This window comes from Crocodylus siamensis, chromosome 5 (genome assembly GCF_052110815.1).
Source record: "Crocodylus siamensis isolate JL-2025a chromosome 5, ASM5211081v1, whole genome shotgun sequence".
Lineage (NCBI taxonomy): Eukaryota > Metazoa > Chordata > Crocodylia > Crocodylidae > Crocodylus > Crocodylus siamensis.
In genome coordinates this window covers 154,876,506-154,892,216 of record NC_143399.1, presented here as the reverse complement: position 1 = coordinate 154,892,216, position 15,711 = coordinate 154,876,506, and the positions used below count along the sequence as shown (strand labels likewise).

General features: G+C 42.5%; 1 protein-coding gene across 1 annotated transcript in view; it reads left to right on the top strand.

The window, feature by feature from the left end:
- The first annotated feature begins 4,642 nt into the window (after positions 1-4,642).
- The window catches only part of DNAH11 (dynein axonemal heavy chain 11), a 270,299-nt gene continuing 259,230 nt past the window's right edge, over positions 4,643-15,711 (top strand). The window contains exons 1-4 of the mRNA XM_090046787.1: positions 4,643-5,016; positions 8,851-8,994; positions 11,311-11,507; positions 12,706-12,895. Coding sequence (XP_089902913.1) covers positions 4,798-5,016; positions 8,851-8,994; positions 11,311-11,507; positions 12,706-12,895 — 750 coding nt within the window. The 5' untranslated portion in view covers positions 4,643-4,797. The remainder of the gene's footprint in view (positions 5,017-8,850; positions 8,995-11,310; positions 11,508-12,705; positions 12,896-15,711) is intronic.

The window sequence follows — 15,711 nt, the reverse complement described above, 5'->3', positions numbered from 1 at the left end:
TATGGAAAACAGCTTTTTCCTACTTCTAATATTTTTTTTCAGTTTTTTTCCCCTCTCATTTTAAAGCAGCATTCAATTTATTAAGGAAATCCCTCAGATAAGAGGGCATTAGAAATCCTGAAGCATTTTAGGAAAAAAAAATTTAAAATCCTGAGAATCCTAAAACAAATCCTGAAAAAACTCTTAAATCCTTCTCCCACTCCTCAAAAAAGTCCTTGAAAAGCAGAAAGTTTATGGCATTTTCCCTTCCTTTATATAAAATTTAAATGGCAGTATTTATTGAAACATGAAATATGTTTGAATCAACTTGGTTACTAGTGTTATGGTGCATGGTTCCATTCAATGCTATGCTAACTCTTATTCTTAGAATAACCTAACATTTGATAGCCTATTTACTGCTTAAAATGTCTATATACAATGTCATGCATATTCTTTACATTTATTTGAAAGAACAGTAATGGTGGAAAAGATTGGGTAGGACTAACTCCATCTTTCCTACTTGCTGAAGAGCTCTTCCAAATCAAGAAAAATAAGTAAAATATATTGGGGAAATATCAAAGCAGGTGATGCTACAGTTCTCCATGGAATTTCCTTTAAGTACCCCCTGTTCAGGGTACCCCCTTTGTTAACGCTCTTATTTTCTGTCTATTGAACTGCTTATATTAGCTATCAAAGAGTTTCCACAGAGGTTCAGGACATCGTAATTGGTAATAAAGGGCATAAAATGGCACTTTTTGTAAAAGGTTCTGCATTGCCTCAGTAAATAAGTTTCCATTTAGTGCCTTAAAGATATCTTGAGAGTTACACCATTGCAGCTGTTTATATAAACATAACCAACTCCCAAGTAAGCAATCACCTTGGGTAACATTCTGGAATACTTTAATTACCATGATAGTCATGGAACAATGCAATTGATTCGAGCACCTGTATGTGGAAGTGTCATTGAATCCTCCAAACACCTGCAGCCTCTTTTAATGTATATCTTAAATTGAGACTTTGAGTTTGTTAGGCTGGTATCCTCTAGATATACGAATCAAAAAAAACAAACATACAAAAAAGGTAGGCAGCAGTTTTATAGGGCAAGGATAAACACAAATCAGCTTGTTCAAGCTATAGTGTTATTTGGCTTTAAGCCAGTAGCAGATTAAGAGGCAGACTGTTGGGTCTCCCATCTCTGGCATCTAGAAGAGCTGTTGGAATAATTTTGATTTTATCATTTTCTTTATTGAAAACTAAGGCTAAAAACTTTCTCCAAGGTTTTTTTTTTTAAACTCAATTGCCTTCAAAAGTTAGATCATACCAGAAAGCTGAGTTTGGTGTTTCAGAGGCATTGTCTCACCACACATTTCAGATGCTTGCCAGTCTATAGCTGGCAGAAATTAGGATCTTTTGCTCAGATCAAGATACCTCACTGCTAGGCTTGCCATAACAGATTAATTTCCCCCCAAATCCAGAGGAATCTACCACAAAGGTTGATTACAAAAAGAAATACTGAAAATAGTAGAGAGGTTATTCTGTTGCCTTCAAAAGGGTTAAAAAGTGGAGGTCTGAATCAGTGAAGCAGAAAAATCAGACCAGTGATCCTGAGGACAGCCTGCAGCCAGAACCCTAGCAACAGTGTTAAATTGCATCTAGTGTCTGTGGGAAGAGGGACTTAATCCCATTTGCTAAGAAGCTGGCAATCAATGTGCTCATAGAAAGGAAATGATGGAAGGAAATGCAATGATCCACCTGCTTGAGGGGAGTCTTGGAACAATTCATGGAAGAGCACAGTTTCTTTTGTCAACATGGAGAGCCACATCAGTGGTAAGGACCTGTCAGGCAACAACCTGGTACTCATGATGCAGCCACTAAACATTACCTCATTGCTTATGCTCCAGGCTCTGAAAAACCTGACAAGATGTAGGTGTATGATCAGCTAGTTGTGGCTTTTCTGAGAGAGAGTCCATTACTTGTAAGAAAGAGAACTTCAACATGAACTTGAAATGTTGATTTCTTACCTGAAATTTGAACTTGTGAAAAAAAAGTCCCTGATCTCAAAGTCCTGCTTGGTGTTCAAGCTAGGGAGATCAGCAATCTATGGTCTGGATAATTAGGAAAAGGTTGGTTTGAAGAGTAGGTTACTGCAGGGGGTGCCAAACTCCAGACAAGTGGGTTGGTCTATTCCCTGGAGAGGAAGAAAGGACAAGAAGCAACTACTGAGCCCCGAACAGGGGAAACTTCAGAGCTCCTTTTTCATGGGACACACAGTCAATCATCTTCATGCCTGATAAAGGGAACAGGTGCTTTTACTTTCTCTAAAGGTTTTAATTAACTGAAAAAGTCTCCTGTATTGTACAATCGTCTTCCTCTCTGCTATTGTTAAGCAGATGGTCACCGTCAAGCAGGCTTGGTCTTCTAGATTGAAATGCAGTGGGAAAGAACAACGTTAGCACAGTTCACTAGTGAGGAAATGCAGTTACGTGGTTTTTTAAAAGAGTTGACCAGAAGGTTGTAGCTTCAAATGCAGAGAGGTGGGAAGTATTCATTTACTCTGAGACATTCTTAACTTTGGATGATTGCTGGTTTAACAGCTCAGAAGGGTCTTGTAATTGGAGGTTCCACCTGTTTTGAGGACACTATTGAGGAAAACCTTATGCTCATGACACCTTTTTTTTTCCTTAAATAATCTTCTATCACATTCAGAACAGTTATCCAAAGAAGAGGTAGAACATAGGGAGTGATAACACAGGCTCCTGTTCAATGTCTGACACTGTGTATTGACTTGAATTCAGTGCTCTTCGGCGAGCTACCAAAAATGCCATCTTGAGCCAATTGTAATGCTGTTTGTGATGCATTCAGCTAGAGTGCCAAGCACCCATAAATGCTTGAATTGTATGCTTTTACAATGGGGAAATCAGTGTTGTCGGGTTTGTATGTCTATTTCCACATCATCCAGCTCAGTCACTGTTTGTTTTTAGTTTGTATGGTTGGTTACTATGCACAGGGAAGACCTTGAGCATCCTTGTCCGGTGCTGCCCTGGATCTCCCTATTGGAACATAAGATTGCCTGCTGGCAGCACGAGCAGCACCCACTTCTCTGTCTGGTCTACTCAGGTTGCTAGCTGGTAATGATGTGCAGGTGTGGGCACACCTGTCTGACAAGGACTCTCCTCTGGAATACCTAAATAAACCTGATCTGCTTCTATATAATCCCTTGCCCATGATCTCTTGTTTCCCTACCGCCACAACAGGAGTAGTGTCTCTGTTACCCTAGACCGCTGGTGGTAGACCACCTACCCTAGACCAACCTTTTTAAGTAGGTGATCACCTTTGGCATTTAAAAGCAACCCAAGATCTACCATGCCCTGCTACTCCCTCTCCCCGCCCCCCCCAGAGGGCTGTGGAGAAGGGGGGTGGGGGAGAGGGAGTAGCAGGGCATGGTAGATCTTGGGTTGCTTTTAAATGCCAATGCAGAGGGAGAAATAATTATTTGGAGGCATGCCTCCTCAGCAGATAAGTCCCACCCAGCTGGGGCCCCACTCAATTTACCTGCTTTTGCGTCTGCAGCACTGTCCCTCACTACAGAGGCCTCAATCTAGCCCTTGCCCCTTCCCTCCCCGATGGACTGACCTGCTGGGCTGGGGCATGCATGTGTATGCAGCTTCCAATCTACTCAAAGAAGCTTCGAGATCTACCTGCAGATCGAGATCCACTAGTTGGTGCCCGCTGTCCTAGGTGAAGAGCCCAATTCAGCCTTTCTCCACTGCTGCTGTTTTGGTGCACTTTTTCTTCTTAGCTTGGTGTCTCAACCTGTGGTTCATGACTCAAAAGTGCAAGAACATGTGCAAGGGTTGGGAACAGACTTTGAAAAAAAAAATTTCTTCTTTAAACAAGAATCCAGGTTTTTTTTCTTTGTAGGCTGGCAGCTCTAGCCTGCTTGGGGCCTCCCTTTCCTCACCCACTGGGGGGCTAGGACCTGGGGCCGGACTGAGGGGCACTGGGTCGGGACTGGCCATCCATGTTTACATGGGTCCTGGTACAAAAAACGTTTGAGAACCACCATGTAGCTCTTGACCCCTGGTGTGGCTCGGAAGAGCCTCAGCCTTGTCTAAATCTCTTCTCTGCTGCCTCACTGTGTGTTCCCAAAGGAAAGCCTGGCACCTGCACAGCTGCGGGAGGCGGGGGACATCCACACCGGCCTGTCGGGAAGGGAGTGCAGGGCAGCTGCTTGAAAATGAAGTGCGTGTAAGGCAGGCATCAAGGACTGAAGGGGAGGGAAGGGAGTAATTTCCATCAAGCTAAACCTTTTCTAATCTTATAGCAAACAAGTTTTCGGGTTTCAAGAGTCGTTAATTGTCTGGGGGGTGGCGGTGAGAGCCTGCCTGTGCAGTTATTTATTGATGCATGCGCCTGCAGTTTGCAAGCACGTGTCCGCCGGGGCCCAGCTCGTGGCTCTTGGGCGCTGGGAGCAGCCGAGCCGTGGGAAGGAGCTGCCTGGTCCTCCAGAGCCTGCCGTGCAGACGAGCCGGGTCTGGTGGCGTGCGAGGTGCGTGGGGGAAAGCCCGCTTCCGACCCGGCCGAGGCCGGTAGGAGAAGCCGGCCCGGGCGGCCGCGCCGCAGCCCCGCCCCGCCCCCCGGAGCCGCCCGCCGCGAGGTGACCACTGCTGCCGCGCGGGGGCTGCTCGAGGGCCGCGCTGCTACTCGGGAGGCGGCGCCTGGGGCCGTGCCCGCTGCCCCGGGGCTGCCGTCCCCTGGGAGACGGGACGCGGGGGCGCGGGCGCAGCTGGGCAGGGCCGCGCCGCGCCGCGCGCGGGGATGGAGGGGGACGAGGCGGAGGAAAGTTTCCGTGGGGACGAGCGAGTGCGGTTCGTGGGGCAGCGCCTGGCACAGCTGCTGCGGCTCCGCACCGAGCAGTGGCAGCGCTACGTGGCCGACGAGGGCACCCGGCGGGTTCTGGCCGACTTCTGGGCCGCGCCCGGCCCGGCCACCCTGGCGCTGCGCTTCCCGGCCCCGGCCCCGGCCCCCGCGCGGCAGGTAAGCGGGGCCACCGCCCGAGCGCGCGGGGCTGGAAGGGAAGGCGCGGAGCTGAGCCGGGACCCTCCGCCGCGCCGCGAGTCCGGGCTAGGCGGGGAAGCTGGGGCTGTGGGACTCCGTGCAGAGGCTGCAGCATAGCGACTTCCCGCGAGGAAACTACATCCTCCTTTCTCGGGTTTTTTTAATTCCCTTTTGCGAATGCGATCGTCTGGGTTACACCAGACCGCGTCGGGGAGCAGCTGCTCCCACAAAGGATCCCTCTTAGCAGACGGGGGGACTCTGCAGCCAGGCAGATCCGTGCCACTTCCTAGACTGCAGTCTGGTTGAGTCCTCTTGATACTTACTAATGGCCAAACTTCCACTTAATGTAATGGGTCCTGTAGACTATAGAGGGGCATATTTGCCCTGCCATTCAGATCTGTTGGAGTACTCTTGGGTGTAAGAGGAAAGCACATCTGGACCATAGTTCCTAAATCCTAATCCCTAACATACCTTGTTTAGTATCTTGACCCCACTAAATTCAATAGGAGCCTTGCCATTAATATCAAGGGGACCAAAATTGATTGTTATAACTAGGAAAGAATAACTTACGGGGAATAATGTTTGTATATCCATGTCATGTGGTAGCTCTCTTCCTCCAACTTTCAGTGCACTTATTTAAAACTTTCACTGTGTATCTGCATGGCTGTTTTTTACCTTATAGTTCTTGCCTGATCTCCATCACTGGCTGCCAGTTGTAGAAAGCTTCTATTAGTTCTGTTGTAATGCAAATAGTTGTCCTTCCAGACTTTTCAAATCCTTTGTTTCCTCAATGCAGAATATGGAATTGGGGCACAAGGTGGGAGAAAGCTAATTTGTTCAGTAGCTGGAAAAAAGCACAGATGCTATATTTTTCTCCCAAGTTCATTAACTTTTTTCATGAGAAACTTACTTTTGCCCCCAAATAATGTGTATTCTAGTAAATCAAAACTACCTGTAAATTTGCATGAGCTCCACTGAGTTGCTTCCGCCAGGGTTTTTTTTGGCATACTTGCCATGAAACTGCAACTTTTCATTTCAAAATAATATTTAATTTCAAAATCTACTTTGGGGAAAACAAATGTTATAAACGCAAAAAAGAAACATATTTCAGGTCAATGAAATCTGGATTCAACCTGAAACGGAGCATTTGTTTCAGCAGGAAATTTGAAAAAGCTTTCCTTTTAGGTCAACTGACATCTCTCTTTCTCCTCCCTGATTTTCTTTGGTTTGGCCAACAAGCCAATAGCTTGCACAACTGTTTCTTAGAAGGCTCTTCCAGTGGCGTACTACCATTAATGCCCCTCATCAAAAAAGCTAAAAATTATGTATAAATAAACTTAATTATAACCAGTAAGACAAAAATACAATAATAATAGGTGTCAAGAGCCTGTGACCAGTTCTTATGGTTACCCTTTGCCACTTAAACTAGTTGTTTACTACTAATTTGCTAATTATGCCTTATGGTATCTTCATGATTCTGTCTTAGAATTTGTGACTTAATTTGGAAAAAAAGAACATCTTTGTGGCTTTGGGTATTAAGAATAGGAAATAGCACACTTTCAACAAAGCTTGGCCCTGGTCAAAGCCTCTTGTGACAAGCTGGATCTAAATTGTCCTACAAGACTCCTAGTTTCTGCAGCAGACTGGAAAATGTCCTGTACCTTAATTTTAAATTTTATACAGAAATTTAATCAAAATAAAATAATATATTTAGATATCCCCTTTCTTATTTACTTTTATATTGCATTGTGGGATCAGTGTGAAATAAATTCAGTTCTGTTTTTTGTTGTGATACAGATCTTGAATTTGTGCTGGGAGGAAGTTAACTTGGATCAGTTTTACACCTAACACCAGGATGATTCTCCACCCCCCCCCCCCCCCGGTAGTGGTAGTGGTCATGTATCTGGGGTGGGGCAGAGCCCAGGCTCTCCTATCTCTTGCTATTCACTGCATCTGTGCAGGAAGGTTGGTAGTGACAGACTCTGTCCTCCTCCACTAAAATGTAGTGCAGAGACCTAAAGGGGTGTCCTCCTTGTAGTCCTCTGCATGGGACTACTAGATAGGCCACAGGTTAGCTCTAAAAGCTGTCATTTTTAGGTTTCCCGGATATTTGTCTCTGAGATTTGTCATTTCACACTGCCTGCAGACCCTAGAATTGATTATATCAACTGTTTATACTCGGTTTGTGATATAAAGTTTTCCTTGCCACCACAAAGTCTAAGAAAAGTTTTGTTTTTTTTAATATTTAAATAAAAATTCAGATTCTTCATCTGTACAGTAAGTTTTGGGACCTGTGGCAAATTCCACAGCTGCCAAATTGTGAACACGTGGAGTCCTGGCTTCCCTGATTCTGGACAGGTTTTTTGTTTTTTAGTTTTGTTTTGTTTTATTGGACACATTGATAATTTAGTGCCAAATCCTGCTGTCAGAATCCTTCATTTAATTCTCACTGATTTCAGTTAGGAGTTATATATAATGAGAGAGAGATATCTATTCTCCCGTGTGTGCACACACATGTGCATGCACACGCACAAAATGTTAGTGGACAAAATGTAGCTCCGTGTATAACCTAAGACGTTTTGTAGACATTGTGTATGAAGTGTATCTTCTCTAGCTCCAGGGAGGCGTACAGTAGTGCAGTTTCACCCTTCCTTTGATTCCTGGTCCACCCAAAATTTAAAAGCAACTGTCTGACTGCAGTAGCAGCATTTCTAGGCTGTTCTATTCAAGCAGCAGTGAGGCAGTCACTTGGCTTCATGTTTCATTATAATCTATGTGATTCTTTCTGAACTCTTCATTTTACAGGTGTTAACAACTCCCTCACCTTTCTAATGGTCTTGATGTCCTATTAGTCAAGCTATCCTTTCTTTTGCAGGTCTGCTCTCTGTAGCTGTTCCTAGTAATGTAGCTCCTATTTCACAGTCCTGCAAGCTGTTTTTAACTCTAGCTAAAAACATTAACTCAGGTGAATGTGAACACAGCTGTGGAAATAACTTTCAGCAAAGTATTGGGCACATTGTTAAAACACTCGGGAAGGGCTAGATTTTTGTTTTATGAATCTTAAAAGAAGATGTGCATTTAATTCCAATGATTACAACACTAACAAAACAACATGTTTTGATTTTTTTTGCTTAATCTGTTGTGGCTTTTAATATATAACATATGATATAACACATTACTGTACATTCCGATAAAGTTATATTTGTTTTTGCTTTAATCTTAAACTGAATGATATTGCCCTAAGCACCTAGCACAGTCAGAGAGTTTCCAGTAACTGGAGAAAAATGTATTGCATTTGTGATGATGCACCACAGCTTTGGCACCCCAATTTTCAGAATCCTAGATCTGCCTATGCCTACTTCTAACATGTATCTGCATTATTGGTCAGAAATGTGGTTGCAGTTTTTAAATCAGTTTTAAAATAAGGTTGTTTCTATTTGTTTTCATGTTTTAGAAGTGAAATCAAGAATAATCTAACTTTCTGAGTACAGGGATAATTTAGGTAAGTAGATTAAATTACATGTGCTGGACCATATCAGTGGGCATTAAACTTGTTGAAAGACAAGTGTAAGGTCTGGGTGTGAATAGGTTTTGGACTCTTCCATCTGAGAAGTTGTTCTTAGAGTCTTCTTCAGAATCCTAGACTCTTTTAGTGCTTGTTCTTTGCTACCTAACTTCCTTCTACCTAATCCCAAAAGGCCTTCTTGGGACCTGTGTTGTATGCACATTTGAAATGTATGATTATCAGAATTCCTTTCATTCTATTTCTGTTTCTACTTTTTAGTGCAATAACCTGTGTCTCTCCTGTTTCAGATGCCCAGTGATGTGAAACATAAAGTAGTTTATGTTATAAAGAACACTGCAGAATGCATTGGACCGGACAATTACAAACAAGCCATCATGTTTGCTGAGTTGTCTGACACACCACTTGAACACACAATTACCTTGATAGAAGAGGTATTTATAACAAGATACTTGTGAAACAGTTTAAAATCTGAGTTTTGCATATACTTTAACTTAAACCAGACTACTGAAAAAATAACTCTTAAATGAAGAGATTTTTTTTTGGATACTGGAAGTATTGTGTAGCATGAAGTACACATTCTTGTTTCTGTTTAAATTACCAGAGCCAGCCCACAGCAATATGTATTGGGTTGCGAGTTTTTTTGTCCAGAGGGTGTCATTATGACAGGTCACAAGTCAGTTCTCTTATGACTAGTCATAACCTTTTATTCAGGAATATTAAGTTGGTTAAGTCAACATGTTTAAGGTTAAAAGTATATACAAATATAATATTCATAGCCATATGAGTAAAAAGATTTTGCATCCGTGCATTCTCAAGTGGTATTTTGTAAGAAGGGGTATAGAACAGATGAAAAGTTCGTAAAAGTTTCTATCGCAAGTAGGTTTTTTGAGTTCACTCTTTGTCATTGCAATAATGATACGGCATCATGACTGAGACTTCTTTTGAAAGGAGAGGAAAAATGTATATACAAATTTTTTTAAAATCCTGTTGTTCTTTGGGCGGTGTTTCTTTCTTTAATATAATTGCCTATTTAACGGCAGATAACTGGTGAAGTAATCAAATCGGAGTCCATTCCATTGGTATACCTATACTTTCCTTTGTATATAGAAGCACAGCAATTTTTTTCCTGAAACTTTTCCTTTTGGCACTTGACCTATGTTGATGGGTATTCAGGGTTTCAGGTAGACGGGAATGGTTTTCCCATACTACAAACATTTGAAATTTCAGGAAAAACGCCCTTTTCTACATTGAGTTGAAACAGACTTGAAATATTTCACAAAAAATGAGAACAAGATCAGCCCCAGGTTAAGCTCATACATTTCTAGTCAAATGCTCTTCCTTGAAATCTAGAACTCCAAGTGTAGCTTTTACGTTAAGGGCAATATTTAGTTTTGATATAAGACAGCAACTTCCTTGATTCTGCTATCAACAGGGTAGAGCTGACTATGTTCTGGTCCTGAGAGACCTTTTCCAGGTAATCTTCAGTCAAAACTAGCATATTGTTGTTAGAAGTGTGGTAAAGGGGAGCAACGAGGGCACCAGCAAACGGCAACAACTATGCTGCTGGACTGGCCACTGCCATGCCACTGGCAGCTTAGCTAGTGACACTTCCCTATGTGCCGCTGCTGCTCAGGGTAGTCGGGCATCTTATTATGCCTCAGATTCTTACAGAAAGTGTTGTTTTCAGGAAGAGAAAATTATCTGCTGTTAAGATGCAATAACGCAGTATATTTAAATATGATGGCATGATCACTATTATTAATATTGATTAGTGGTTTTGAGAGTCTTGAATTACTACCCTGGGGTGGTAATGAAGTTTGAGAGGAAATAAAGGTTATGGGGCAGGGGAGACAAGCTGACAAAGAGAGAGGGAGATAATAGAAATGTAGCAAACTAGGAGGAAGACAAAGCATGGAAACTCCTGTGGGGTCAGGATTTCACCCATATTATCTCGAGAATACTGGAAATCCATTTCAGAGAGGTTGGAAACATTCTCGTTTTCAAAAATGTCACAAGCAGGAAAAACCGAGCTATGGTCACAAATAGCATGATGAAAATAAGAGGGAAAATTACTGATGCATAAAAGACATGTTCACATATCAAATTTATTTGTGAGCTTGGTTTTATGAAAGTTGATGTAAACATCCAACTTGCTCAGATGCTTTTCCTATTAAAAAGGGCCATGTAGTTGAATGATACTTTTTTCCTGATTTGTTGCTATAGAAATTACATGGCAGAGATCAAGCATCTGGAATTTACTGGTAGTTGTACAAATCATATTTATAATGCTACTGTAGCTTTGCCAATAAATGAATGCCTGTCCATACCCACAGATTTGTTCTCTTTTAGACAGGGTAGGTTAGAGCTTTGACTTTCTTTTTTCCTCACTCTTAGTTCCTTTCTTCTTTTCCCTTGGTTGGGACAAAAGGAAAAAGTGATCAACATAGCAAATTGTTCACTTTTTTTCTGAAGAAATTCAGTGTTTGTCATTTGCTTTGTGTGTACTATCACTGCAACATGTAGTTATTCTGATCTCTCTTTGCATAGGATACAATCTGAATATATATAGTTTGAGTATATATGTGTATCAAAAGTAATTTATAAAGCCTAGTTTGTTTAAAATATTTTTGAATTATGGTTTGATTTAGTTATTCTTTCAAGGTTTAAACAGTAGTTTATGAAGTAGCACTGAGAAACATTAAACATTTCAGCTGATTTGTAAAATGTCTGCCTTGCTCTGCCTCCAGATTTTAGCGCCTCTGTTATCCAATAAGAAAAATCATGACTCCTGGCCACAGTTTATTTCACAAGACATCGAGCGTCATGTGGAAACTATGAAAAATAAAGCACATATTACGAAGGGATGGATGTCAGGAAGAACATTTCTTACCATTCCAACAATTTTAGCAAAGACGGACTTACGTGTGAGATGTGCTGAAAATAAGTAAGGAATGATTATATTATGTTCCATGTAACATAGCAAAGAGTCGTTGCACTTAATGGTGTTTCAGCCATAGTAATGCAAGTAGGTATTACTTCAAGAGTCTATGTTGTAGCTGTGTTCGTCTGAGAAACAGAGATGCACAAAGCTCTTGGGCCGGAGGTGGCATCTTTTATTAAATCAACTAAATAGTAGCAAAAAAAGTCTTTTTTTGCAAGCTTTTGGGCACAAACACCCTTCTTCAGGCTGAAGAATTCTCCTCAGCCTGAAGAACAGTATACATGCCCGAAAGCTTGCAGAGAGAATTTTTTTTGCTACTATTTAGTTGGTTTAATAAAAGATATCACCTCTGACCCAGACCTTTGTGCATCTCTAATGGGTATTACTTGCATTTATGATTTAAAGTGATTTAGTTTTAAATTGCTTTTTACTCACTTAAGCTAAATTTGGTTTCAGTGTAAACTTCAGAGTAAAAATATCAACATGCACACATTTTAGTGAAATAACAAAAAATGTAAGTTAAAAGATTGAAATGTTTTGTTTCAAGTTCATCATTGACTAGATACAATCTCATCTTGGTTGCTGAATAGTTTTGCACTCTGTATATACTAATGCAAGTTTAAAAAATGAACTTATCTCAGTTTTGCTTGCTACCATCTTGCCTTCATAGTCCCAGTACCATTTCAGAAAAAATATTTATACAAATATTTATACAAAGAATGCACTTTAAGAACTATTAAAGAATATTTACTTAAAGTGATATTCATACTAATGACTGGTTTTTTTTGCACTGGAAATCTCATTCTAAGAGTTATAATCCTTTCAGAAAATGAGAACAAGGCAGTCTGCTCTGTTGGTAAATTCCACAGTAGCATTCAGATTTGAAGTATTAAATACTCAGAGTGAACTTTTCAGTGGATTTACAACCCAGCAAATATTAATTGACAATGTTTGTTCAACAGCTTTGAATAATGAATAAATATAGAAATTTGTATTTATGAGCTCTTAATCTTTCCTAATAAAATTTCCTGAGAACTTATTTGTAGTTCTTTGAAATTATCTATCTGGTGAGCACTGAACATGGTGTTCTAGGTGTGTTCACACTGAAGTAGAAAGGAAGGCGTATCTTGTCACAGTAGTGCTTTTGCCTACCGCTTGTAATTCAATGAAAACAAAAATAAATGTGTTTTCTATTTTGCAGACAGGATTCTTATGCTAGGACTGTGCTACATGCAATTGAATCTATGATTATAAAATGGTCACATCAGATACGTGACATAGTTCAAAGGGATTCTGTTCAACTGCTTCTGCATGGTGTTTATCCAGACCCCCAAACTGAGCTCACCTTCTGGAAGGCAAGAAAAGATGATCTATTATGTATACATGATCAAGTAAGTGATTTCAAATATCATAATAAATATGATGGGAAGCTGACTGGATTTTTAAAAAAATTTTGGATGGAAAACTAGCCACTCTTTTTAGTGTGTCATTTTTGCAAATACCTTTTGTGGTAAAATCAGGAAAGGGGGACAGGATCCCCGATGGTCACAGTGGGCCGAGGGTGTACAAACAGGTGGGATTTGCGGTGGTGGAGTCTGAGTGGCACACAATCATATGGTTCCAAACAAGGTGGTTTATTTAACTTACACTTTGATGGCGTAGGCGGAGGTAGCTTCTTCGGTTACAGTATAACACAAAACAACAGAGGGGGTCTTTTGGCCCACAAGGTTCCCCAACGGGCCCTTGCTTTCTAGCCGGAGCTAGGTGCGGCTGCCCGTTGGTTAGTCATGAGCTGTTGACCAGCCCTAAGTAGGGATATCAAGAAACAACAAAACTGTAACGTCGTGGTGCCAGTTCTAAGCGGCTGAACGGATGATCCAAGAGTGGTAAGTGAAGCCGAAGTCGGATGCCAGGTAGGTCGTGGTTGTGGTAGGTGGGTCAGCGCAGAATCGAAGTCGAGGTTGAAAGCTAAAAGTCCAAGAATCCAGAAAGATCAATGCTGTACGAACGAAACGCAATCAGAGACGTAGCAAGAATCCCCGCTGGAGGAGACTGATAGGCCGCAGAGCCTAACTGAGAGACAGTCCCTGGAAACCAGCCTCTCTCCTTCTTACAGGTTCTCTCCTTACAGGTTGGGGAACTCCCCTCTTGCCAGCACGGAGACGGAAAAGGATCTTGGAGTCGTCATTGACTCCACGATGAACATGGGCCGGCAGTGTGGGGAGGCAGTCAAGAAGGCCAATCGTACCCTGTCATGCATCCACAGATGCATCTCGAGCAGGTCCAGGGAGGTGATCCTCCCCCTCTATGCGGCACTGGTCAGGCCGCAGCTGGAGTACTGCGTCCAGTTCTGGGCGCCACACTTCAAGAGGGACAAGGACAATATGGAAAGAGTTCAGAGGAGGGCCACTCGTATGATCAGGGGTCAGCAGGGTAGGCCTTATGAGGATAGGCTACGGGACCTGAACCTGTTTAGCCTCCACAAGAGAAGGTTAAGGGGGGACCTTGTGGCCTGCTACAAACTGGTCAGGGGGGATCAGCAGGTATTGGGGGAGTCCCTGTTCCCCCGTGCGCTGCCAGGAGTGACCAGGAATAACGGTCACAAACTGGCGGAGGGTAAGTTTAGATTAGATATTAGGAGGCGCTACTTCACAGTCAGGGCGGCTAGGGCCTGGAACCAGCTTCCAGGGGAAGTGGTGCAGGCTCCTAGCCTGGGGATTTTTAAAAGGAAGTTAGATGAGCACCTTGCCGGGGTCATCTGACCCCGGTGCTCTTTCCTGCTAAGGCAGGGGGTCGGACTAGATGATCTACCTAGGTCCCTTCCGACTCTAGCTACTATGAAACTATGAAACTATAAATCGGGTCTCCCCCCTGAGGGAGGGGCTCACTAACCTTTTATACCAATTTAGTGGCCAATCAAAACACTCCCTCCACAGAATTTTCTGGTCTGATTACTTCAGTCAGTCAGTGGACTGAGCATGCGTCTGACTGAGTTCTGTGTGAGAGTAAGCATGCGCGCAAGTGGAAAGTAGGTCAGACCTGATTGACGGTTCCTCAGGTCACCCAGGGGGCACGTGCTGGGTGAACCTTGGAATTTTCCACTCATCGACTTAAATGCGCATGTCAATTTTTACTCTTCTGTGTTGGCAGCACTCGTAACTAAGATTTTTCCATGACACCTTTGAGAAAATATGCTGAGTATATAAATAATTGGCTTTCTTAGCTGTTCCTGAACATAATGGAGTTGAAATTGAGTGGGCAGTGAAAACTAATTGGTGGAATAGCAGAGTTTACAAGGCTCACATGCTAGTGGGGAACTGTCTAGAATATTTAACTCCTCATTTCCAAGTTTTCTAATACTTGTATAGTCTAACAGTAAAGAATTTTTGTATAATTATTTTTATAATTGTTATCCATGTTCATAAAATGTATTTTCAACCTTAAATTAAAATAATTATAATTTTATTTAGGATTTTCCAGCAATTTTTAGCCAAATTTTAGCCAAACACCGTATCCCACAAGTGCCGCAGCCTCCATATTCGCCTGATACGGCGTCATGTGACCTATGAGGGTTAGGTTCCTGAAAGTTCCCACAGTTTGAAAAACCAGCAGGGCTGGGGCAGCAGAGGCTGTTGATGAGGGGTGAAGGATACCAGCAAGTCTGTGGGGGGTCGGGTGGGGAGGGGAGTAAGAGGCATAAGCAAAGCCGGGGGGCTGTAGGTGGTATTTTCAGACTGTACCTCCCTTCTCTGAAGCGTGGATACTTAAAACCGTGGTTGGTGAGGTACTCCTCTGTGTGTGTGTATAATATTAAACGCATGTAATTTTATTATTCATATGTGTGCATGTGATTATTAGGGCTGTCAGTTAATCACGATTAATATGTTAATTGTTTTTTGTGTTAATTTTTTAACATGTTAATTGTATGCGTGGTTTTGGAGCTCACTCCTGGGCCCACTCCCAGGCTCCACTCTGCTGCCATCACCATCACCGCTGCCTCCAGGCTGTCTCATGGGGCAGCAGTGGCAGCACAGAGGACTGCAGGGCAGCCTGGACACGGGCTCCAGGTGCTGCAGCAAGGGGGGAGAGGTACACAGACATGTAGTTGCAGCCTGCAGGCTGCTAAGAATGCAGTCCAGTGGTGTGTGGAGCAGCAACCAGAAAGTAAATCTGTGAAGAGGGAAAGGGTGTGGGGGAGGGGGTCAGA